Genomic DNA, 23,682 nt, shown 5'->3' with positions numbered 1-23,682 from the left:
AAAACCCACACTGGGCTGCAACACCCCCAAATCCCACGCCGGGCTCCCGATCCCCCAAACCCCACGCTGGGCTCCCGCTCCCCCAAACCCCACGCTGGGCTCCCACACTCCTAAACCCCACGCTGGGTTCCCGCACCCCCATACCACGTGCTGGGCTCCTGCACCCCAAAACTCATGCTGGGCTCCCGAACCCCCAAACCCCACGCTGGGCTGCAACACCCCCAAACCCGACGCTGGGCTTTGGCTCCCCCACACCCCACACTGGGCTCCACACTCCTAAACCCCACGCTGGGCTCCGGCACCCCCCAAACCCCACGCTGGGCTCCACACCCCAAACCCCACGCTGCACTCCCGCACCCCCAAACCCCACGCTAGGCTCCACACCCAAAAACCCACGTACGGGACTCCCGCACCCCCAAACCTCACGCTGGGCTCCCACACTCCTAAACCCCACGCTGGGCTCCTGCACCCCCAAACCCCACGCTGGGCTCCACACCCCAAAACCCACTTATGGGGCTCCTGCACCCACAAACCCCACGCTGGGCTCCCACACCCCCAACCCCCCAAACCCCACGCTGGGCTCCCACACCCCCAAACCCCACGCTGGGCTCCCACACCCCCAAACCCCACGCTGGGCTCCCGCACCCCCAAACCCCACGCTGGGCTCCCGCACCCCCAAACCCCACGCTGGGCTCCACACCCCAAAACCCCACGCTGGGCTCCCGCACCCCCAAACCCGACACTGGGCTCCCACAACCCTAAAACCCCACGCTGGCCTCCCGCACCCCCAAACCCCATGCTGGGCTCCACACCCGAAACCCCACGCTGGGCTCCCACACCCCAAAACTCACGCTGGGCTCCCGAACCCCCAAACCCCACGCTGGGCTCCCGCACCCCCAAACCCCACGCTGGGCTCCCGCACCCCCAAATCACGTGCTGGGCTCCTGCACCCCCCAACCCTACGCTGGGCTCCCACACTCCTAAACCCCACGCTGGGCTCCCACACTCCTAAACCCCACGCTGGGCTCCTGCACCCCAAAACCCCACGCTGGGCTCCCACACTCCTAAACCCCACTATGGGCTCCCGCACCCCCAAATCACGTGCTGGGCTCCTGCACCCCCAAACGCAACGCTGGGCTCCCACACCCCCAAACCCCACGCTAGGCTCCTGCACCCCAAACCCCACGCTGGGCTCCCACACTCCTAAACCCCACGCTGGGCTCCCACACTCCTAAACCCCACGCTGGGCTCCTGCACCCCGAAACCTCACGCTGGGCTCCCACACTCCTAAAACCCACACTGGGCTGCAACACCCCCAAACCCCACGCTGGGCTCCACACCCCAAAACCCACGTATGGGGCTCCTGCACCCACAAACCCCACGCTGGGCTCCCACACCCCCAACCCCCCAAACCCCACGCTGGGCTCCCACACTCCTAAACCCCACGCTGGGCTCCTGCACCCCCAAACCCCTCGCTGGGCTCCCGCACCCCCAAACCCGACACTGGGTTCCCACACCCCCAAACCCCACGCTGGGCTCCACAACACAAACCCCACGCTGGGCTCCCGCACCCCCAAACCCCACGCTGGGCTCCCACACTCCTAAACCCCACGCTGGGCTCCCGCACCCCCAAACCCGACACTGGGTTCCCACACCCCCAAACCCCACGCTGGGCTCCACAACAGAAACCCCATGCTGGGCTCCTGCACCCCCAAACGCAACGCTGGGCTCCTGCACCCCGAAACCCCACGCTGGGCTCCCGCACCCCAAACCCCACGCTGGGCTCCCACACTCCTAAACCCCACGCTGGGCTCCCGCACCCCCAAACCCCACGCTGGGCTCCCGCACCCCCAAACCCCACGCTGGGCTCCCACACTCCTAAACCCCACGCTGGGCTCCTGCACCCCAAAACCCCACGCTGGGCTCCTGCACCCCGAAACCCCACGCTGGGCTCCCGCACCCCCAAACCCCACGCTGGGCTCCCGCACCCCCAAACCCCACGCTGGGCTCCACACCCCTAAAACCCCACGCTGGGCTCCCGCACCCCCAAACCCCACGCTGGCCTCCCGCACCCCCCAAACCCCACGCTGGGCTCCCGCACCCCCAAACCCCACGCTGGGCTCCACACCCCCAAACCCCACGCTGGGCTCCACACCCCCAAACCCCACGCTGGGCTCCCGCACCCCCAAACCCCACGCTGGGCTCCCGCACCCCCAAACCCGACGCTGGGCTCCCGCACCCCAAAACCCAACGCTGGGCTCCTGCACCCCAAACCCCACGCTGGGCTCCCGCACCCCCAAACCCCACGCTGGGCTCCCACACCCCTAAAACCCCATGCTGGGCTCCCGCACCCCCAAACCCCACGCTGGGCTTCGCACCTGAAACCCCACGCTGGGCTCCGGCACCCACAAACCCCACGCTGGGCTCCCGCACCCCCAAACCCCACGCTGGGCTTCCACACTCCAAACCCCACGCTGGGCTCCCGCACCCCCAAACCCCACGCTGGGCTCCACACCCCAAACCACACGTTGGGCTCCCACACCCCCAAATCCCACGCTGGCCTCCCGCACCCCCAAATCCCACGCTGGGCTCCCAAACCCCCAATCCCCACGCTGGGCTGCCGCACCCCCAAACCCCACGCTGGGCTCCCGCACTCCTAAACCCCACGCTGGGCTCCCGCACCCCCAAACCCCACGCTGGGCTCCCACACCCCAAACCCCACGCTGGGCTCCCGCACCCCCAAACCCCACGCTGGGCTCCCGCACCCCCAAACCCCACGCTGGGCTCCACACCCCCAAATCCCACGCTGTGCTCCCGCACCCCCAAACCCCACGCTGGTCTCCCGCACCCCCAAACCCCACGCTGGGCTCCCGCACCCCCAAACCCCACGCTGGGCTCCACAGCCTGACCTCAGGGTCTTGCTAGTGCCTCCCAGAGCCCCAAAGACCCCAACCAAAGCTAGGGCCAAGCCCCGATTTAGCAACGACCCAGCAGGGAAGCCCCCCCCAGCAGAGGGGACGGGGCTGTTTTACCACCCCAGCTCTGCTCCGCTTCCTGCGATTGTGCAGCTCCCCCGTTGCGAAAGCGGCAGGCACCTTTACGAAAGCGGCAGGCACCTTTACGAAAGCGGCAGGCACCTTTACGAAAGCGGCAGGCAGAGACCGGCTCCTTGCTCTTCCTACCCGGGAAGCTGGTCACTTCCGCGGCGCCGGGCGCTTGCGTGCACGCCGGCCACAGGTGGTGTTTTCAAAAATGGTTCAAGAGCATTTTCGTAGCCTTGAAGCGGGGTGAGAGCAGAGCAACTGCCCCGCAAACTTGCACCCTGCCTCAACAAGCCCCCCCGCCCCGCTGCGCGGCCGCAGCCCCGGGAAGGGAAGGCAGCGCGCTCCCCTTCGTTAGGCTGCGAGAGCGGTCACCCCCCCGCCTCCCGTGCGTTCCTCCCACAATGGTCCCAGCCCCTGGTGCAGCCCCTACCCCCCACCCAGCAGCCCAGCCCCTCACTGAAATGACCACACAGGACAATCACATTGCTAGTATTTATTTAGAAGCTACTACTAAGGAAATTACTACTTGTTAACTCGATCTAGTTGAAGATGCCCCTGCTCATTGCACGGAGGGGTTAGACTAGATAACCTGTAAATGTGCATTCCCACCCAAACTATTCTATATGATTCTATGAAATTCCCTGAAGTAGGACAAGGAAAGATACTCAACAGGTACCACTAAAGTGCACTCTAGGAAAGACACCGCTCACCAGATTGAAAAGTTTCTGGTCAGCCCTGGGGAGGAAACAGTCTGCTAACTGCATCACCAGCCGATGCAGCAAAGCTCAGGCACACAAGGATGTAGCTTTGAAACCATTCTGTGGCCAGGAAAGCCATCAGAAGAGCAAGCAGGTCTGCTGCTCTCTGCTCCACGCACCCTCAGCAGTTGGGTTTGAGGTGTGCCTTCTCCCTGAGGCTCAGAAGCCCTTGCTCCCAGGGCTGCGGGAGACAAAAGACCCGACTGAAGGGAAAGACATGGCTTAGGAAGGACTCCACATTACCTTCTCTAGCCAGTCTGGAAGCTGTGCCCATGGCTCAGAACGCAGCAGGAACAGGCGACATTCATGGTCTGTCGCAATGTCGGGATCACTCCCCGTGAGGGCACTGAAGATTAGCTCACTATATCACACCTAGAAATCAGGCAACGCTGCAGGATTAAGAGGAGGGGACAAGGGACAAGGGACAAATGCTTGCAGCCACCAGTCACCATAAGAATTGCAGGACCTAGCCTGTTCACCTCCACCTGGGCAGGGAAGAAGCAGGGCAGGGGCCTCCATCACCAACTGCATCCAATCAGACCAAACACAGGTACCTCAGGCCCGACCACCTTCACCCCCCCATGCCACAGCCCACCCCTGCAAGCCACGGGACACACTCTGGGCTGCAGGCCACATCAAAAGTCACAGCAAAATTACCATCTTAGATAGACTTATACTATATCATACTATAGATACACACAGCAACATGTCAGAACCGGTCAACCCTAAAGCTATTCCTCCCTGCTAAACCCTCTAAGCTGACAGCAATCAGGAGACTATTCAGAAGAATCTACTTAGATGGATTACATGTTAAGGTAGCTGTTTGCCCCTTCCTGGCAAGGTGCCTGGCATTACCCCAAGAAGCAGGAGGCAGCACGGTCACATCCCATTGGGACTGTGATGCTCAATGATAACTGTGGCAGCGTGCTGGCTTTCCTCCTCCCTCTCGCCTTTCCACGTCAACACCACCACTGTTTGCACAGGGCTGCTCTCAACATGCTGCTCCTGAGGCTGGGGAGCGCCCGGCTCAGAGCCTTCTGCCATCGGAGGGTTGGAGGACAAGTTGCTGTCGACAGAAGAGCTGGGATCTGGGTTGGGAGCACTCTGCCCCTCTTCCCCGGAGGGATTGAAGCTGCCAGATGTCGAGGGTTCCTCCGGCTCTGAGCTGAGGTCCTCCAGCACAGCACCCTCCTGCACATCAGGTGCTACCTGGTTCGGGACCTGGTGGATGCGCTGTGTCTGAACTGCAAGAGAGTTACAGCCAGACGTGACATTCCCAGCCTCTCACCCTCCTCCTCTGAGCACGGGCCATCATGAGAGGGGAACAAAGTGTTCAACTAGGGATGCCTCCTGCCAGGGGAAGCCGGGAGAAGACACAGCACAGCTGCCAGTGCTCCAAGAGGGACTGGATGCCTTCAGTTCTTGTACCACCTCTGGCCCAGGGCCCTGGCCCCAGGCAGGCCTCTGCAACGGGGCTGAGGAAGGGTCCAGAGCTGGAGCAAGATGGCAAAGCCAAACCTAGTGGCCACCCCAGGCAAGGGGATGCTGGGTCGGAGGCGACCCAGAGTTCAGGCTGTCTCCGAGGACGGTGGTCTGCCCTGGAGGGCAGCGCTTTACCCGGAGCCACCCCTCACCCCCCCGGCACTCACCGCTGATCTCCAGCTTTCTCTCACCACTCTCAGGCGAGTGGACGTTGGGTGGGACCATGAGGCATAAGGACAGAACCATGACCTGGAAACAGAAAGAAGATCAGCACAGACCTCAGCAAAGGACATGCATAGGCATCATCAGCTGCAATAAACACCTCTCCCAAACTTATAAGGACAGCAGAGACCCCTTCACAAACACTTGGGGCTGAAGCCACTCACCGTGCCGCAGGTTGTTATTGTAGTTCTGGTTCTGGACTGTTTCATGGAGGCCCGCAGTTTCTGCAACTGCTTCAGCAGTGACCTGCAGGAGAGCAGGCAATGCAGGTTAATGCAGTGGCTGAACCAAGAGCCACACGCTGCCCTCCTCCCCGCTTTGCAGCCCAGAACAGGCCACAATCCCAAGGAGACAAACAGCCTTCTCCACCACATCTCCTGCCATCTCCAATAAGAAGAACTCACATGTTCTGCTTCTGCAGCAGCTGCACCTTCTTCTCCAGCTTCTGGTTCAGAGCAGTGCAGGCTGACAACCTTCCCAGGAAAGGTGAAGAGCATGGGGGAAAAACAGAGAGGTTTTGTTAGACAACAGCAGGGACCTCACCGGTACCGCCTACTCCTGATCCCTGGCAATGTGGTTAGCACAACTAATGCCATTTTATAAGATAAACAGCCATTCTCTGTGACTCAGTGGGTTATGTATTTGTTCCTGTACCCTCATTATCAGGCCCTGAAGGTCCTGTCCACCAAGTAGACAAACTAAACAGATTTCTTGTACCCCTCTCTGCCAGCGTCAAGGTTCCTGGGTGCCAGGCTGGTTACTCCGTTCCTCACCAGCCTTGAAGGTCCCAGGCACCCAGACAGCCCAGTGTTTTTGAAAACCCTGTCACAGAGCAGGGAACTGTAACAGCACACAGAGCACTGTCCACAAAATCAAGCAATTACAAGTCCTAAGGGGGAACTGGGACTGGAGCTGCTGCTGGACAGTGAGACCCACGATGCCTCCAGGCCAGGGACACCTCCACCATCATCTGCTTCCTCCCATGATTAAGGGAGTGATTTGTATAACTTTATATCATTTTCGAGTCTCGATTATGATCATTATACTGATAGAGAAAACTATGTATTAAGATCTGACCCAATCTGCAGAGGATCCAGGTGATTAGAAATCATGGCAAGTTGTATTAGGGTCTAGGTGATTAGAAATTATAAGTTAAGTTGTATTATAAATTCTGTATTATGCTGCTTAAAGATTGTGCTACATTGATTCTGCTTGTAGGAATCCCCTGCTGTTCTAATCATAAATTCTATGCTGTATTAATCATAATATGTTAAGAAAACAAAGCTTAAATTGAAACTACAATTTAGTGCCATCATCATTCTGCTAAGGATTCCTAAAAGAACCTGCCTGTCCCCTCAGTGTCGGGTGACACAGCTGTGTGCCTGTACCTGCGTTCCAGGTCATTCACATACATCCTCTTTGTGCGACGACTATCAGAGGCTAAATGCTTGCTCCGGATCCTCTGACGCACTTTCTTCAGAAGCTGCTCTTGAGCCTGCAAGGGTCATTTCTCGTTAGCAGCAACTCCAGGGTGGTGGCAATCCAGCCCTCACAAACCCAGCATACGTCTCAGTGCTGAGCCCACATGCTTTTGTCCTCTGTCCCTCCCACACCACTGAATGAACTGTAGGAGCTGCAAGGCAAACTCTGGCCTGCTGATGTGGCCAGCAGCTTCCCCTGTTGTAGCAAAAGTGAGGCATACCCAAGGGAGATGAAAAGCACGCAGCCACTAGGCAAGGGGGAAAAAATAGGTTGGAGGCACTTGTGGTGTAACTGCCTCCTGCAAGCAGCCATGCGCAGGGAGACTGACAGCAGCCAGGTCTCATTGCTCTTTGTATCTATCTGATTAGCAAAGCAAAGGCTGCTTTCCACGTGGACACTGCCCAGGCCTCGAAAGGAGGAAAAGGACACCAAGCCCTGCTGCACGCTGCCCTGAACAGAGCACCTGGGCACCAATGCTCTCATCAAGGCACCATCTTGTATTTTCGAACCCCTACTCTGGCTGAAATACTCGAGTGGTCTGTTTGGGAGTAACAGGCTGTAGCAAGGACTCACCTTGTTCAGTGGCTTATGGGTTGGCAATGTAACACCTTCTTTCGCCAGGAGCTGTCTCTCCTCCTCTGTAAGGACCAGCTTTGGGAACTAGAAAACAGCAAAAATACACCTGCTGAGATTGCAGAGTAAAGGCAGTCCACCCCAGGGCAGAGAGGGCATGCAGAAAGCACACAGAACTGGGGTCAGCAGTCCCAAAGCAGCATCACACTTCCCTCAGAGATATCCCTCACAGGAGCCAAGACAGGAGAGAAGGGAGATGTGACCAGAAGCAAAGGCTTGGACCCACATGCATGGCAGTGAGTACCTGCGGAAGCTCTGGTCCGGCATCCACAGCACCGGGGAAACTGGAGCTCTGTTCCTGTTCCAGTGCCTTGCTTGTGCCTTCCAAATCCATCCCTGTCCCTGGGGAAGGAAAGGAGAGTCAAGCACTGGGCCTTAGTGAGGCAGCACCTGATCAGCTTTGAGTTGCATGAAACCACAATTTTACAGCAGCAGAAAGCCACTAAACTTGGTGCTCTCCATCGCTGCCTGGCACTGATCCAAAAAAAACCCCAATGTGGGACTGCTTTTCTGCCTGTAGCCAGAACAAAAGGCCCATGCACATCACTTACCAAGGTCGACGGAAGCACCTCCTTGTGCCTTGCCAGACATCGTGCTTTCCTGCATAGGCCAATGCACACGGATGGAATAGTTGTGATCAGTGTACACAACAGCTGAGCTCCAAGAGCTGCTGGCAAGGTTGCTGTTAGGGCTACAGGATGGAAGCTGACCCTCAGAAGTGCCGCTGTCACTGTTGGCAGGCAAACAATCCAGTAGTGTGCCTGGCTCATCTGCAGAGGAGGTCATCAAGGAGCTGAAGAAGTCATCTATCTCCTTGTCTAGGTCCTGTGGAGAAAAAGTTTTTCCTGAGCAGGGAGCCAAACCTCCTGAACCACAACCCAGCAGCAATTCCTCCAGAAGAACTCACCTTGTCCTCTAGCATGTTCCAGTCTTGCATCAGATTGTTCTCCACCTGTGGGAGTTCAGGGCCAGGAACATCATCCTTGAGGAGGAAGTCAAGCAGCTCCTCACTTATAAGGGCAGGCAGATCCTTTGAGGATGACATCTGAGTAGGACACCCAAAGTGAGCACAGGCACAGGGGGAGACATAAGCACTCCTTCAAGATGTCCCTCAGCCCCTACAAACAACGCCAGCCCCTACAGACAACATCAGCCCCTACAGACAAAGTCTCTCCGTGCAACGGCAACAGCTGCCAGGGCCCTGCAGCAATGACCAGCCCAGGAGTACTTCCCCCGCAAGGCTATTATACCGGCACTGGTGGCCCCACCACACCAGTCTCCCCACCAGACTACGGGGACCCAGCCACAGGAGCCATGCTCCACCCAGAACGCAAAAGCCAGAGGAAGGTGAGGGAAAGTGGAAGGGCCCCAGACTTTCTGCTGTGGAGAGCATGCAAGACCCTGCCATTCCGCTGAAGCCCGAAGGTGCCGTTCCCCTGGCGTGCAGCCAGCGGGACCAGCGCTCCTCTCACAGGCAAATTATTAAAAAAAGTTATCGTTGTGGGCTTAACTAAAAGGGTTTCATTAACAATTAAACGATGACCAAACTACAATTAATTGATCACTGAACAGAATTGAAATGATACTCAAACAGTGATTAAGCAATAATTGAATAGCAATTAAACAGTCATTGGACGACTTAAATGATGATTTAAACAATAATTTAGGCAGCAGTCAAACACTCTACTACTTACTACACGTCTAATAATTAAGCAATAGCTGGAGATGGGTATATATAAAAATGCATAAAATACACTTTTAGAACAAAAGTAAAGTGCTGCTTACCTCGCTGCAGTCATCGGATGCCTGGTGAAGGGTGTCATCCTCAGGGAGTAACTCCGAGAGGTGTCCCTGCTCCATGCGAGATCACTGCCATGCAGCACTCGTAGAGAACGAAAAGGGCTCGGGGAGGGTACAGGCTACTTTTATAGCCAAAAGTGATAGACGTGTTAGTCAAACCACCCCCTTGGTGTTTGTGCAGATGGGCAGCTGTGGCACCTTTAGTTTTGTCTAGTCCCAGCTTGGACTGTCTTATCTGCCGATAAGACATGGCCTAGAGTTCTTGGTCCCTGAGAAGATGTGGCCTTGCAAGGTTCTCACGGTTTGCACAGTACGGCTGGTATCAGCCAGGCTGGGTTGTTGGTGACTCCTGTACCAAAGCATTGCTCGCTCGGAGCAGGGGCATCCGTCACGCCTCCTCACTAGCACTGTTAAGCTTTCATATCTAGCTGGCAGGTGTCACGGTCCGAAAAAAAAACCAAAAAAAACCCCCACCACCACCACCACCACCACCCCCCACCCAAATCCCACCCGAAACCAGAAGGCCAGGGCAGACCCCAGCCACGGGGCAGCTCTGCCAGCTGCCTGGCAGCGGGAAGCGGGGCTGCCCTGCGGGACGGCATGGCAAGCAGAGGAAGGGGAGCTGGGCAGGGGCCGGGCAGGGACACTTGCTTCCACAGACACGGAGGTCTTTCCTCCTGGGAAACGTGCACCGGGGAGGCGGCGAGGGGGGGGGCGGGAGCACGAGGAGACGGCACCGACTGGGGCAGAGGGGTGGGCGACAGGAGGGGCGCGGGGCGGGAACGGCTCCCCCCGCCCGGACGCCCACCCGAGGGGAGCGGGCGAGCCTCCCACGGCCCCAGCCGGGCGAGCGCGGCGCGACGCCGCCTTGTTGTCCCACGCACGTACGACCACAGCCCGAGGCACAGCCGTGCCTGCGGGGAGACTGGGCAGCACGGCCCCAGGCTGGACACGGCGGACCCAGGACCGCTGCACACCGGCGGGCTCACAGCGCCGCGCCGCGCCACCCCGCGGCCAGGCAGCTCACCTGGCCGGCAGTGCCCGGCCCGCGCCGCGCCGGCCCGCAGAGCCCCCCTCCGGCCGCGGCGGTCCCTGCATCGGGGCCCGCCGGCCCTCGCGAACCCCCCGGTCTCCCCGGTCCCCCCATCCCGCCCCGCACCGCGCCGCCCCTCGCCGCTCCGCCCCGCCCCGCTCCGCCCCCTCCGCCCCGCCCCTCGCCGCCCCGCCCCGCCCCGCCCCGCACGTCAGCGCGAGGCCGACCGGTCCCGCCACTTCCGCGGCGCCAGCAGTGACATCACCCGCCTCCCAGCAGATCCCGCGCGCCCGGCGGCCCCGCCCCTACCGGGACTGACGCGCCGGCGCCGGCGCCCATTGGCCGGTGGCTCATGGGCGGCGGGAGCGCGCGACGGCGGCGACCGTGACCGGGGGCGGGAGGAGGAGGGGGAGGGGGAGGGGCAGGAACACCGGGAGCGCCCGGGGCCTACGGGTCCCGGTGGTGCGCCGGGCCGGGCGCAGGCCCGAGGGTACGAGGAGCGGGCAGGAGCACGGACCCGGGGTGCGGGCGCTGAGCCGTGCCCAGCCCCGGGGCGCGGGGCCGGGCTGCGCGGGTACCGAGCAGCATGTAGTCCCGGACGTGGGGCCGGGATGCCCGGGGGTGGGGGGGTAATCGCGGCGGGGGGAGCGTAGTCCCGGGGTACCGTGCCGAGCCGAGCCGAGCCGCCCGGCGGCGCCCCGTACCCAAGCGCATGCGCGGCGGGAGGCGGCGGGGCGGGAAGCGGGCGGTGCCGTCCCGCTCCGCTCCGCTCCGTACAGCCTCGGCGGGGCCGCTGCGCTGCTCCTGCCCGCGCACAGGTACGGGAACGGGGGAGACACGGAGGCCCGGTAACCGCGGGAGGGGGGGGGGGGGGGGGGGGCACGGGGTCCCGGTAACAGGCAGCGCCTTGGCTCCCGGGGGGCTACCGGAAACGGATGTCCCGGGGGAAAGGGCCCCCCCGCCCCCGGCCTCCGCTTACCGGGGACGGGGCGGGGGGGGGAGGAGTAGCGTCCCGGTTACCGGGGCCTCCTTGCTCCCACCGGGGCTTCTCCCCCTGCCAGCCGTGACCCAGGGGCTTCCGGGGCCCGGTCACGCTTTGCCCTGGTTTTGGGGCGCGCCCCCCCACCCCGGGGCTGACGGCTCCCGAGCACCGACCCCCACCGGGGTAGCAGGAACAGTCACGGGCAGGCCCGGCCCCGTTAATCCCGACCCTCTCCTTGCCCTGCCCCAAAATAGCCGCCACCGTCGCAGGCCTCGGCCCGCAGCCTCCGCTCGCCAGGCCCGGGACGGCATCCCCGCCTCGGGGCCCCCCCCCCGCCCCGCCATCCCCGGGGACCGGTAGCGGGAGAGGCCTGGCTGGCCGCGGCCGCGGGCCCTCCAGCCGGGGTGGTGGACGGACGAGCGTGTCGGCGAAGCGTTCCCGCTGCCTTTCCTGCCCACCCTGCCTGTACACGGGGGGGGGGGGGGGGTGGGAAGCGAGTGGGAAGGGTGTCTCCGGCCCGCGGCGCGGTTTTGGGTGGGGACGCCGGCGGACACGTTCCCCACGGCCCCGCCGCAGCCGGGGAAGGTCATTCCGGCAGCTTCCGACGATCATCCTGGGATGGACAACTGGTTGTTCCCCCCACCACCACCCCCCCACCCCAAACCGGGACAGGGCGATGGGGTGGGACACATATGTCTGGGGTGGGTGCTGTGGGGCAGGACTGAACCCCGCCGGGGAAAAACCTGGCTCCCCACCGTGCCCGGGTTGGAGCAGCTAACCGGGCGAGGGAAACTCCCGTTCCCTGCCCGGATTCCTGCCGGATCCTGCCCGCGCCCCTGCGAGCTCCCCGGCCCTTTGAATCTGCCGGCAGGATGTCTACATGCTTCTGCCGTGGCTTCATCGCTGGCTGTTAGACCCATATTTGGTAGCAATAATTGTTTACTCCCTTCTCTCTCCCTAAGCCTCGCTGCTGAGAAGGGGAGGGGACATATTTTTGGGATCTTTAGCTTTGCTAAAGCCTGCGGGTTGCCTGGTAGAAGGTCCGAGCCCCCACCCCACCCCCTGCAGACCACGGTGTGAAACCCCACAAGTGCTAAATCATCAGGTGATGGTGTGTGGTGAGCACCGGCTGAGCACACTGCTTGCTCACCGAACGGCAGCGGCGGGTGTTTGCTGCAACCCAAAGTGGCACGTCCCGGCAGATTTGGGGAAAGGGAGTGGGAAGCCTTGAGGGAGAGGGAACAGGGACCTGCGGGGTGCGCTCCTTTCCGGAGCTGAGCTCTGCCGACTGCCGGGCGGAGAAATGCCCCGCGAAACCCCTCCACGCTTCCCTCTCCCTTTCCCCTTTCTGCCTGGCTGGCTGCAGGCGAGTCACTTGCCCTGGCAAGCGTGGGTGCCCGGGTTGGGGCACCCGGTGGTCTCCAGAGGCCATGAGAGCACCCACTGCACCCCGAGCGCTGCTTTTGGGGTGCTGTGCCAGAGGCCCGGCTCGCTAAGGGTCCGGGAGGGGCTGCAGATCGAGTCCTGCCCTTGCTTGCTCCCGTGCCTGCCTTGGGGGTGCCGCCATCCGTGCCCCCTCCCTTTGGAGGGCAGGGGAGTCGCAGCAGGAGGGGACGGGCCTGGGGATGTGGGAGAGGCTGGCAGTTAATGGCCAGAGCTGCTTCACCTCGGCGCGGGTGAGCGCGCAGGCAGGCAGGCTGCGGCTGTGACCCTCCAGCCCCGCTGCCTTGTCCCCTGCCCGTTTCCCACACCGAGCAGGGCTGCCCTCCCTGCGAGGGCGAGAGGATGCTCCCACCCTGGCCGTGGGTGTCAGCCGAGCGGTCACCGGGGTGCCGTGGGGCTGGGGCCGGCCGCTCGTGCTCCCCGGGAGGCAAGCTCAGCCTTGGCTGGAAGAAACCATCTTCCCATCTGACGTGGACGTGCGGCTGGGAAAGAGGAACCAGGCTGAAGGGGCTCGGCAGCGTGCAGCGCCGTCACTAGCCAGGGCCACCAGCTCAGCCTTCCCGTCGGCATGGGACTGAGCCACCTGTGCCCCCAGTGCCTGCTGCGGCTGTGTATACTGGTCCCATACTGGGAACCCAGCCAGAGCCTGGTCCGTAATTTTTGACCCACTTCATCGTGCTGTTGTGCAGACACCGATGTGCCGGCGAAGCCACCGCTGGCAGGTGTCGTGGTGGCCTGGTACCTGCCTGGCTGTGCCGGCAGCTGTGCTGGCTGGGCCAGCAGCCCTGTGCCTGCGGAAAACCCTGGCGGTGGGGCGGTTTGCAGCTGATAAAGCTTCCTGCAGCCAGTTCCCAGTTCAGGGGTGGTCCGGAGCGGGGCCTTTCCCAAGTGAAATTTGGCATTGCCGTAAAAAAAAAAAAAAACACAAAAAAAAAAACCCACAACAAACCCAAACCTCATCCGGAGTCTCCCTTAGAAAGAGCATGTTAAAAATGGCAAAGTTGTTGCATTTGAAGGTTTGCAGCTTGTTCTAGAAACTGGCTGTGAGTGTGCCAGCAGGCTGCTGTTGAATTTTGGCTGTTTTGGTTGTTTGTTTTTTTTTTTAAGATATAAACCCTCTGTAACCATTCTCGCAGTGCTAAACTCAGCCGATACAAATATAGCAGTTACATCACGTGACGGAAAACTCGCTCTCAGTGGTCCCAGCAATGATGCGGTGGTTCCTTGGGCCGGCGCCGCGCTGCCTGCCCACGACCATCCCTGCGGTGCTGCCCCTGCCTTTAAGCAGAGCCCGGAGACCTCCACCACCGGGATGGGTTTGCTCACCTAGTGCAGGGTGAGGTGGAGGCAACTGGGATGGCTCCTAGGGGAGAGGGACCCCATCAAGAATCTCCCCGCCCCATCCCCCATTTCGGGATCGGCTCAGGAGTGTGCTCACAGCTCAAAAGATTGCACACATCTTGCTATAAAATGCAGAAGTGTGTTAATCTGGCTGCCGGCTGGACGGCTCGCCGCTCCAGTGTCATATCTGCCTTTGCATACCAACAACCGATTGAGAATGGTTTTGCTTGCTCTGGAGGTGAGCCAGCACAGAAATGTGGTCTGTGTTCATTGAGACTTGGTTTGTTTGGGGTTTTTTTTGCTTTGCAGAAGGACAGCTTGAATTTTGCTGTCCTTTTCCTATATTTTTCTGGTTTGCAGCACCAGACTCCCATGCTGTCTCATCCATTGTGTCTACCCTGGCTTTTCCTTCCCTACGTGGTACCCGGAGGGGAGAGGTCCACAGGGGCCGAGCCCTGCGTTGGCGCCCTTGCAGGAGGCAGCAGATTTGCAAACCCCATGTGATGAATTGCCACATTTGCTGACAAATCTCTCAAGGGTTTGAGGAGGTGTACTGCTCATGCAGCAGAGAGCATTTCTGCTTTGATGTCAGCAAAGTTCAGCTGCTGGAGCCTGAACTGTTTCTGTAGAACATGGAAGTTAAAATGAACCATCTCCCTTTCCTCTGAGGATTTCCTTGATGTGGTGAGCACCTTCCCTGCCGAGCTTTGTCGTTTTTGTAAGAGCTCGGGAGTGAGAAGGCTTGAGCAGTTACCCTCCTGCGGTGTCTTGTAAAACGTGGTGGCCCCCGTGTAGGGTGTGCTAAGGGGTGCCTCCACGCAGCGCCTGATTTTGGGTGGCTTTAGGGGGACAGGAGGCGGCTGCGGAAATGGCCAGGCATGGCCTGGCTCCTCTCAGTTCCTCTCTGCCGTCTGGCGTCTTCCCCTTCTCTTCCTCCGTGGTCTCTGACCTTGTCCTGGCAGTGGCATGTTCTCCTTTTCCTGCAGAGGGAGGGAAAGCAGCTTTATGTTCAACTCAAGAATATTTTTAGATATAGAGAAGATGGCCTGGTGACCGCAGCAGCCCGCCCTGTGTAGGAAATATTCGGAAAGCCCTTTCCACAGCAGGGTATTGCTCGTCCCTTCAGCTCCGCAGCTTTGCTGGTGCTTCTGGGTAGATGGCAGTGGCACAGGCAGGCACCTCTGCCGCCTCCTTCCCACTGCCGCCGGCCTCCCTTGCTCTGGACCCGACATGCATTTCATTCCTCATCAGCAGAGCCAGTGGGGGCCGCGGGCCTCCGCAGAAACATTGCCGAACGGCTCAGGAATGCAGAGCTGGAGCTGCTCCATGTGCTGGTGGAGGCGGCATGCTCCTCTGTCCCTGCCTCCCACCCCACACCACCAGCATGGCTTTATGGCTTTGCAGGAGCAGGACCCCTGCCCTCTGACTTACTCCTGGCCAAAATTGGATGCAGGAGCTTTTTATCCGTTGTAGGTCATGCCCATAGCCCACTCAGGTCCGTGGTTGGGAGCAGCCTGCGCCAGTGTACCCCCTTCCATGGGGGACCAGAGCTGGCAGCGCCAGGCAGGGGTGCACAGGCTCACTGCGTGCTGCTGCAGTGCGAGGGAGGCTGCCAGCAAGTTTTGCCCAGGAACCTTCCCGGGCCAGGCTGAGGATGCACGTGGCCAGTAACCTTTCCCTGACAGCCATAATAGGAGAGCTGGTAGGAGAAAAATCAATCTAAAAGAGAACAAGCAGATGTGGTGCATCCCACTGGTGCTCTGGTGTCCTCCCACCAGCTGGGGTTTAAGGACAAAGCAGCCTGGGTCAATGCAGAGCAGGGGATTCCCTCCCCATCTGCAGGCTCTCAGGGAGAGGAAAAGGCATGTCACTGCTGGAGAGCATCGGGTTGGGGCTGGCTGGGGACTGGGAATACTGAGAAGGGCAGGGAACAGCGAGGCAGGGCAAAGGACCCGGCGCAGGGATCCTGAGGCATGTGGTAACCTAGGAATGCACTGGAAGCTGCTGCACAGTGCGTATACCCAAATGAAAGGGCTCTTACAAGCCCTACAAGCTGTGTCAGGCGAGCAGGGGGCTTATTTACAACCTCCTTTTACTTCTGTTATTTCTTCATGATTTTACTCTGCTATAAGAATATTGTGGTTTTAACTGGTTGTTATTAAACCTGGTGTTCTGGAGCCCTGTTGAGGGGTGCTTGCTCTGAAGCTGATCTGTTTAATCCCTCAAGCTTGAAGCTTATCCTTCAAGCTGGGCCCGGCTTGGGGCCTGTTTCACATGGCATGGTGCAGCTCTCGTGCACTCTTGCAGTGAGACCTGCAGCGGCTGGTCCTTTGCCCTCCTGTGCATCATCCTGTGCACAGATTCCCCGGGCCTGGGTTTGTGCAGTAGCTGCTGCCGTAGACCCTGATCTCTGAGCACTCGCTCGGTGGGAGTGGTGCTTTCCCCAGGTAATTATTTTTAATGGCCAAGCTTGGTGCCTGGTGCCCTTATCTTGCCTCCCCGAGCAGCTCTGGGCTTTTCCGTCCCTCTGGGTCCCTCTGTCCTCAGGCTGCCAGCTCAGCGTTGTCTGCTGGTGATGTGGGGGGCCCCGATAGCCGGGGCAAGGCTCTGCCAGCTCCGGGTCAAAGCTTGGTTTTCCTCTTGTGGCTTCTGTGTCACAGCAGGCTTAATTATAACCCCTTCCATCACGTTCTCCCAGCTTATCTCGCGTGCGTCTGTGTGCTCACTTCCCCCTCACTGACAGCATCTCTGCTGGGTACCAGCCACTGTCGCTCCCGCAGGCGAGCAAATTCGGCTTTGGGACCTTGGGACGGAGAGGCAAGGGTCCCAACGCTGGCTGGAGACCCCAGGGTCAGCACAGGTCTGGAAAGTGGGACCCCCTCGCGGGCTCACCAGTGTGAGGTGCAGCTCTTGCTTGCCGCTAGAAGCTGGGTCCTGGCTTTCGGAGAGCAGAGATGCTGCCGGAGGGGAGGAGGAGGAAGGACACCAGAGGGGCCAGCAGTCAGAGCTAACCTGTCTGTCTCCTCCAGCAGCAGTGGGGACAGCCCAGCCGCCACCATGGTCGCCCTCTCGCTGAAGATCAGCATCGGCAATGTTGTCAAGACGATGCAGTTCGAGCCCTCCACCATGGTGTACGACGCCTGCCGGATGATCCGCGAGCGGGTGCCTGAGGCCCAGATGGGACAGCGTAAGTCCACGGTGGGGCTGGCTGCCATGGCAGGGCCACTCCAGCTTAGCTCCTGGCATTTCATCGGTCTCCCTTTCCTCTCCTGTCTCTGTGCCCGTCTGGGCTTTCCCAAAGCAGTGGTGGGGGTGGGAGAGGCAAGGTCCGAGTCCTCCTGCCCAGTTGAGGTGAGGGGCAGAGCTCCTCTGGCTCCCTCCTCGGCACCCCAGAAGGAACTTGCGGGTTTGGGGGGTAGGAAAACACGTTTGGAAGTGAACTAACACAAGCTCTTTGAGCCTGCTGCCCTTTCTGTCTCTGCTCCTCTCTCCTACTTGCATCCATCACCACTAGCCAGGACTAGGTGGGTTTAAACAGTTGCAGGGGTTGTAGGGAGCACTAATAAACCATATATGAGATAATTTTTCCTTTCCTGGGGGATATATAGTCCTCCATCGGGTCTTTGCCCCGCCGGCAGCTCTGCCAGGCCTGTGCTGGTGCTCTGTTACCTTGTTAAGCTTTCTCAGCTCTAATATCTCTGTGCTGCTGCCAGGCTTAAATTTAAGCTTATGGCTCACAAGCTCATGATGTGACTCACACCCATGCGGACGTGGCCTGTCCCCGGCATGGATGGGGGGGCTGGAGCTCTGGGACATTGACTTGTGGGCTCTCCTGGGTCCCTGCTGCCCCTGAAAGCAGCTGTGCCACAGGGGAGAGGCAGCAGGAGGTCAGGAGTCGTGGGAAGAGGGGGGGGGAACGCAGAGACATCTGGGAGCAGCAAATTCCTCGAGGAGGAAAGGAAATGCCTTCTCGCGTGCCCGCCTGGCCAGCAGTCTGGCAGACCATGGCTTTCGGTTTCGGAGAGGGACTGGATGTTTGTGTGGATGCGGGGCTGTAGCAGTGTTGGAAGGAGCATTGCATTTCCTGCTCCTGGACATGAGCCAGCCTGCTTATAAAAAAAAAAAAAAAGCGAGGGGAAAGCCTTAAAGGGAACTGCTTATTCCTGAGTTCCTTTTCAGCTGCTCACAGCTTTTCTTTTCCTATCAGTTCTTTGCAGCTTTTGTTTCTCTTTGCTCTCCTTACCCAGTGGCACTCGGGGGTAGCTTTTTGAGCTGCCCTGTTTTTTTGTCACCTTTGGGCTGGGGGAGCTTTGGTGTAGGTTTCCAGCTCTGCTCTTGCACTGTCTCAGGAAGTGCCTCTCCCCGCCCAAGCTATGGATCTGGGGCAAGCTGCTCAGTTTTCAGTGCTGTAGAGTTATCCTCTTGGGATTTGCTTTGAAAATAGCTTTTTTTTTTTTTTTTAATTTAAAAATAAAATGGCAAGCCTCCGTGATTTTTCTGCTCCCTGTTTAGTAGGATCCTAACAGCAGTGTTAGCCAAGCAGGAGCAGGGCGGCTCAGGAATTTGTCCTTCCCCGCAGAGAGCTGCCAACGAGATGACGCGTTATAAACATAGTCAGCCAAGACAGCCTGCGGCGCAGGGTTGTTGCAAAGGTGGAGAAGGACCTTTCCCAGGGCAAAGCCAGGTGTGGTCCTGGCCTCTTGCAGCAGGAAAACAGGGCTATACCTGGGGCTCCAAGCTGGGGTGCCACTGCCCGGGCTCCAGCAGCAGCACTTTCGCCGGGTACCCCAGTCCTGAGGGAGCAGGATTTGGTGAACAGCGCTTATTTGCCACTTCTGAGACCTTGTAAGCCTTGATCCATCCTCCTTCAGCCTCCTCCTCCCCAAACAGAGGAGTCCCAGGTCCTTTAGTCCCTTGTACCAAGGCTTTATCATTTAAGTTTCCCCTCTCTATATCTTTTCAAACTCTGCTACATCCTTCTGGGGAGGTGCAGACCACACCACCATAGAGTACTCGAAGTGTGAATGTGGCTAGGTTTTATAGACCAGTTCCCAGCACCCTTCCTGGTGATGCCCAGCATTTTACTACCTTGTTTTGGCCGCTACTGCACGTTACACCAAAGATTTCAGAGAGCTGTCAACCACAACTCCAAGCTCTTCCTTCTGTTGTGACTATCAGTTCCAAGATCAGCATTGCATAGGCATGCTTCAGATGATTTTTTTGGTAGATAACTATAGTAAAGCACATACCTCGAAGCTTGCTTGCCCACGAGTTGCCCACTCATTAGCTTTAGGCTCCAGCATTCATGGTACTGCTGTGCTTTGTGCGCTGGGCTGCACTGATGCACATCCCTGGGCACAGGCTGGCATCTTGGTCACCCTGTCCTGCTCAGGATTACCCTGGCAGAGACTTCATGTGTTTTTCAGCCAATGATTTTGGGCTGTTCCTCTCGGATGAAGACCCAAAGAAAGGGATCTGGCTGGAGGCTGGGAAGGCTCTGGACTACTACATGCTTCGCAATGGGGTAAGCATGTAACCCACCTCGTTCCAGCTGGTACCTGCCTTGGCTCCACGGCTGGATGTGCCCGCAGGGTCGAGCTGGTGTGGGTGCCTGCCCTGCTGCCTTGCATCGTGCCCTGCAGCACCCCATGTCCCCCTGACAACTGCATCAGGGTGATGGGAGCTGTTGGCGTGGTGGTGGGATGCGGGCGCGCTGCGCCCGTGCCACTGCTGGGAGCTGTGGTCCACTGTGCCCACAGGACACCATGGAGTACAAGAAGAAGCAGCGGCCCCTGAAGATCCGCATGCTGGATGGGACAGTGAAAACGGTGATGGTGGATGACTCCAAAACCGTCACGGACATGCTCATGACAATCTGTGCCCGGATCGGTGAGAGGAGGGGGCAGCAACAGGGGGGAAGAAGGGAGGTGGGGAGAGTTGACAGCATCTTGTGGGGGGTACCACGGGAGTGGTAGCAGCTCTGCAGTGGGTGGCCTGGCAACGGGGATGGCCAAGGGGTGCATGATGCTGGGGAGGGGACACTGCATCCCTGCGTCGCTCCAGGCTCTATATTTGGCAGTGATGTGCTGAGCTTGGTCCTCTGCGCTCCTGCAGGCATCACCAACTATGATGAGTACTCGCTTGTTCGGGAGATTATGGAAGAGAAGAAGGAGGAGGTTACTGGCACCCTCAAGAAGGACAAGACCCTGCTGCGAGATGAGAAGAAGATGGAGAAGCTCAAGCAGAAGTTGCACACGGATGACGAGTGTAGGTGCCTGCATGCGCTGGGGATGGGGTCAGCCCATGCCGAAGGCAGCAGGGAGGGAAGCCGGGCCCCCTGCAAGGGGAAGAGCTGGCACAGGGGAGCAAAGGTGACAGTGGAGAGCACTGTGACAAGGGTATATGTGTCCACGCTCCCTGGAGTCTCTCCTGCCTGGAGGCCCAGGGCAGAGGGACAAGAGCTGGGATGCACTAGACGGACATCTGTTTCTCACTCCACTTGAGCAGCCCCAGGGCCGGGACCAGCCCGGTGGTGCCTGGGTGCCCGTCCCTGCTCATGCCCTGGCATTGCCTGCAGTGAATTGGCTGGACCATGGCCGGACCCTGCGCGAGCAAGGCATTGACGACAATGAAACGCTGCTGCTGCGGCGCAAGTTCTTCTACTCTGACCAGAACGTGGACTCACGAGATCCTGTGCAGCTCAACCTGCTCTACGTGCAGGTACAGCTCCCTGGAGCACCTCGCTCCGCTGTCCCATGCCAGCCCCCTGCCAGGGCTGGTGGTTAAGGGTTTTGGCCAGGAGCCACCATGGAGGGCACTTCAGGATGCCCAGTTATCTCCTGGATAAGAGCCAATGCTGGCAATCCCAGTCCTGCCCTCTGCATAATCCAGAGCTCCCCAGGGGATCCTGTGTCTCCTCTGTCTGGCAGGAGCCATCCTGAAGTCCTGCCGCTGTTCCTCTCCCAGGTTTGGTGATGGTCCCTGTGGGGGACAGCCTGGTCCTAGATCCTACTCTTTTTCAGGGCCGCTTCTTTTAAGTCTGGAAAACAGGTCCCACTCGGTGTCAAGGGGAGTGGTGGCAGGGCTGCGTGGCTGCCCAGCCCACGGTGGTGTCTTCTTTTCCCACTCAGGCTCGTGACGACATCCTGAACGGTTCCCACCCTGTCTCCTTTGACAAAGCCTGCGAGTTTGCCGGCTACCAGTGCCAGATCCAGTTCGGGCCGCACAACGAGCAGAAGCACAAGCCGGGCTTTCTGGAGTGAGTGTCCCTGGGACCCCCTGAGCTTGTCTCGAGGTGGCTCAAGGAGCTTGGTAGCCCCCAGCACTGCGCCAGCACACAGGGCTCCAGGGGTGCAGTTGCCTCTGGTGTGACCCTTCTCCCTGCACAGTGCCCAGGCGTGGAGGTCCATGCAGGCTGCGAGGGGTGCCAGCCCCCCATCCTGTCCCCTCTGGCACCCACCAGGGACATGCATCCAGCTCTGATGGGGGGGACCCCAGCCCAGCACGTGGCCTCCCCTGATGCCACAGGAGGGGCTGCATCCTCAGCACCTCCACCCCGCTCTTAGCAGTTCCTGGGACAGCTTTCGTTGCTGCAGCAACCACCTCCATCCTTCCTGCTCCCAAAAACTCCCAGTCCGTGCCCTGGCCGGGGTTTGTCAGAGGCTCTGGGTTTGGCCTCTTCGTAGTTGAAGAGAAACGCTGGCTTCAGGCTCTGCTGCTAACAGCTGTCTTGGCTGTCTCTTGGCAGACTCAAGGATTTCCTGCCGAAGGAGTACATCAAACAGAAAGGGGAGCGCAAGATCTTTATGGTATGTGCAGGGGGGTGTTGAGACCTGGGCTCCTTGTTCCTCCTTGCCAAAGGTTGAGGCTGCTTTTGTCTGAAGGCAACACGTAGCAGCTTGGCAGGTGAGAAACAGGAGCAGGAACCTGTAGGTGGGCAGACAAGGCAGCCTCTGAGGTCCCAGAGGTCGGAGGGCAACGAGCTGTAGCAGGGGCAGGGGATGTCGGTGGGGTGGGGAGAGCCTGGAAAGGCTGTGACAGGGCGATGGTGGCATAGCCAGCGGACTGTGAAGCTAGCATGATGTTCTGTCTTTGATGTTGCAGGCCCACAAGAACTGTGGGAACATGAGCGAGATTGAGGCCAAAGTTCGCTATGTGAAACTTGCCCGTTCCCTCAAGACCTACGGTGTCTCCTTCTTCTTGGTCAAGGTAGAGCAGCAGCCCCCCATGTCACACGTCTCACTGACCAAAATTACTCTTCTCCAGCATCCCTCCATCTGTCGTGTCTCCAGCTGCTAGCCCTCAACCCACTTCGCTCCAGTTTTCCCTGCGTCTCCACTGTCCACCTCCTCTTCTTGCCTTTCCCTGTGCAGTGCCTTCCCACTCCTTGCTTCATGCTTTTTCTCATTTTCAAGCCCCATGTCATGGTTGTCACCACCAGAAAGTGTGGCTTTAGGGGTGTTTGGTAGCCACAGCAGGTCTCAAAGGTCTCTGCCTGGATGGATCCACCCCAGAGACAGCCCACAACCCTTCTATTTCGGCCCACAGGAGAAGATGAAGGGGAAGAACAAGCTGGTGCCACGGCTGCTGGGGATCACCAAGGAGTGCGTGATGCGCGTGGACGAGAAGACCAAGGAGGTTATTCAGGAGTGGAGCCTGACCAACATCAAGCGTTGGGCAGCCTCACCCAAGAGCTTCACCCTGGTAGGGACCAACACTGGCCCTCCACCCCCGCTCCCCAGCAGTGCCCCTGTGGGGGGCTGCTCTCACACCAACACCTCTCTTGGGTATTGCCCCATGGTGGGACAGCCTTGCCCTCCTCTGGTGCCTCTCCCGGCTCTTGTTTTGGAGGCCGGCACTTGGGCGCTTAGCGCATACCAGAGGGGCTCAGGATGGCCGCCAGTGCCCTGCTCCAGTGCTACCCTGTGCCCTGCCATTGCAGGATTTTGGAGATTACCAGGATGGTTACTACTCGGTGCAGACGACGGAGGGGGAGCAGATTGCCCAGCTGATTGCTGGCTACATTGATATCATCCTCAAAAAGGTGAGGCTGTGCTGAGAAGGGCACTGATAATCGGCTCCTCTCCAGAGAGGGGTGCAGGGTGCCCCTTCCAGCTGCCTCCAGACAGCCATTGGCACATGGTGCTGCTGGGGGAGCTGGAGATTGGGCAGGGGGACCCTGTGGCCCTGGTACAGTGCCTGGCAGCAGGAAGAGGGGAAGGCTGGGAGGTATGTGCTGGCTGACACGTTTTCTCTTTCCCTCTGCAGAAAAAGAGCAAAGACCACTTTGGGCTGGAGGGGGATGAGGAGTCCACCATGCTGGAAGACTCCGTGTCTCCAAAGAAGTAAGTCCTCCAGCAGCAAGTTAGCTGCCAAGCAGGAGTTGAATGGAGAGCAGGCTCCAGCCAAGCTTGCAGCACAGTGTGTCTGGAGGAAGAGCTGCCAGTCCTTTGGTGGCAGCAC

The 23,682-nt window shown here is 59.4% G+C and overlaps 2 protein-coding genes across 5 annotated transcripts in view; one reads left to right on the top strand and one right to left on the bottom strand.

The window, feature by feature from the left end:
- Positions 1 to 3,522: 3,522 nt before the first annotated feature.
- Positions 3,523 to 10,374, bottom strand: CREB3 (cAMP responsive element binding protein 3). Its single transcript, XM_030004281.2, has 10 exons — positions 9,407 to 10,374; positions 8,529 to 8,666; positions 8,173 to 8,446; positions 7,866 to 7,963; positions 7,562 to 7,648; positions 6,895 to 7,001; positions 5,911 to 5,979; positions 5,671 to 5,752; positions 5,452 to 5,533; positions 3,523 to 5,046 (listed from the first exon to the last, which is right to left on the bottom strand). Exons 1-10 carry the CDS (start codon positions 9,479 to 9,481, stop codon positions 4,682 to 4,684), a joined length of 1,377 nt encoding a protein of 458 aa, XP_029860141.1. The 5' UTR covers positions 9,482 to 10,374; the 3' UTR covers positions 3,523 to 4,681.
- A 779-nt stretch (positions 10,375 to 11,153) lies between these two features.
- TLN1 (talin 1) overlaps positions 11,154 to 23,682 on the top strand; it is a 37,328-nt gene continuing 24,799 nt past the window's right edge. Inside the window, exons 1-13 of one of the 4 annotated variants that reach the window (XM_041120771.1) lie at positions 11,154 to 11,272; positions 12,542 to 12,547; positions 17,250 to 17,407; positions 19,647 to 19,744; positions 19,980 to 20,109; positions 20,335 to 20,487; positions 20,798 to 20,940; positions 21,351 to 21,478; positions 21,968 to 22,028; positions 22,324 to 22,428; positions 22,768 to 22,923; positions 23,162 to 23,263; positions 23,488 to 23,564. In XM_041120771.1, the coding sequence (XP_040976705.1) occupies positions 17,278 to 17,407; positions 19,647 to 19,744; positions 19,980 to 20,109; positions 20,335 to 20,487; positions 20,798 to 20,940; positions 21,351 to 21,478; positions 21,968 to 22,028; positions 22,324 to 22,428; positions 22,768 to 22,923; positions 23,162 to 23,263; positions 23,488 to 23,564 (1,283 nt within the window). In that variant the 5' untranslated portion in view covers positions 11,154 to 11,272; positions 12,542 to 12,547; positions 17,250 to 17,277. Of the gene's footprint in view, positions 11,273 to 12,541; positions 12,548 to 16,958; positions 17,125 to 17,246; positions 17,408 to 19,646; positions 19,745 to 19,979; positions 20,110 to 20,334; positions 20,488 to 20,797; positions 20,941 to 21,350; positions 21,479 to 21,967; positions 22,029 to 22,323; positions 22,429 to 22,767; positions 22,924 to 23,161; positions 23,264 to 23,487; positions 23,565 to 23,682 lie in introns of those variants that run through there. The other 3 variants (XM_041120773.1, XM_030004280.2, XM_041120772.1) reach the window with 3 other exon arrangements.

The sequence above is a fragment of the Aquila chrysaetos genome, chromosome Z (assembly GCF_900496995.4).
Source record: "Aquila chrysaetos chrysaetos chromosome Z, bAquChr1.4, whole genome shotgun sequence".
In the NCBI taxonomy this organism is placed as follows: domain Eukaryota; kingdom Metazoa; phylum Chordata; class Aves; order Accipitriformes; family Accipitridae; genus Aquila; species Aquila chrysaetos.
The sequence above is the reverse complement of the archived record's forward strand: the minus strand, read 5'-3'. Positions and strand labels throughout refer to the sequence as shown.